The sequence below is a fragment of the Cariama cristata genome, unplaced genomic scaffold (genome assembly GCF_000690535.1).
Source record: "Cariama cristata isolate BGI_N322 unplaced genomic scaffold, ASM69053v1 scaffold43619, whole genome shotgun sequence".
Classification (NCBI taxonomy): domain Eukaryota; kingdom Metazoa; phylum Chordata; class Aves; order Cariamiformes; family Cariamidae; genus Cariama; species Cariama cristata.
In genome coordinates this window covers 1-854 of record NW_009636004.1, presented here as the reverse complement: position 1 = coordinate 854, position 854 = coordinate 1, and the positions used below count along the sequence as shown (strand labels likewise).

Below are 854 nucleotides of genomic sequence, written 5' to 3'. Positions count from 1 at the left end.
CTTTCTCCAGTCATTGACTTAATATACACAATTGTATTCAAACCAGGGGAATTCAAGAATTCATTTTAAGCTTAAGAAAGTGATTTGGTTTGTACAGATACATGTCTTAACACATCTTGAAGTCACCCCTATTTTCCAGACTGAAAAAAAAAACCAAACCCTGAGTCAAAGCATTGCTTCCTCCAACCCTATACCAGTGTCAAAGATCTCCATGAACAGAATTGACAAAATGTTTTCCACCAGATCTGCAGGCAAAAAAGAAGCTTCACTGCTTACCACCTTGTGGCTTGAACTGGTAAATATTCCCTTCTTACACACACACCGTTTCATCATTTTACAGTTAACTAGCCACTTAAGCAGCAGGCACAGAAACTTTGCTCAAAGTTCCTCTCCAGAGGAAAATTGAAGACCATACACTTTCAGTAAGACCGACAGCGAGCCCAAGCCGCCCCAGTCAATGGGGTAATCAAGAATAGGCTGTCTGTCCAGCTCCACCACAGCTCTGAACATCCTTCATACAAGCAGCAACCGGTTGCCCAAGCTGCATCCTTCTTCTACCCACAGCTTCTAAAAGCCAGCAGCCACCCATTGAAAGGACGCTACGGTCAAACGGAACAAACAAGAAGTATGCGGTAAACGAAGAAGTACTTACATCCCTGAATTTGTTCCAGTACTTGTCTTTATCATACTGAGAAACGGTGCTCAGCCATTTGTCGTTGTCCAGGAAATTGCCATGATTGCTGTTACTCGTGATGATTTCAGGATGCCGGCTTTCCACTTGCAGAAAGCACCAGGCAGCGATTACCAGCACCCCCGACATCTGCAAGGAGAGGAGAGGAGCGGAGAGGAGCGGA

At 44.7% G+C, this 854-nt stretch overlaps 1 protein-coding gene across 1 annotated transcript; it reads right to left on the bottom strand.

The window, feature by feature from the left end:
* Positions 1-466: 466 nt before the first annotated feature.
* On the bottom strand, positions 467-820 carry LOC104167475 (testican-1-like). The gene has a single exon (XM_009707749.1). It carries the CDS (start codon positions 818-820, stop codon positions 467-469), a length of 354 nt encoding a protein of 117 aa, XP_009706051.1.
* Between the last annotated feature and the right edge of the window lie 34 nt (positions 821-854).

Coding starts and splice junctions, on each gene's coding strand:
- LOC104167475 (XM_009707749.1), bottom strand. CDS start 820: ATGTCGGGGGTGCTGGTAATCGCTGCCTGGTGCTTTCTGCAAGTGGAA.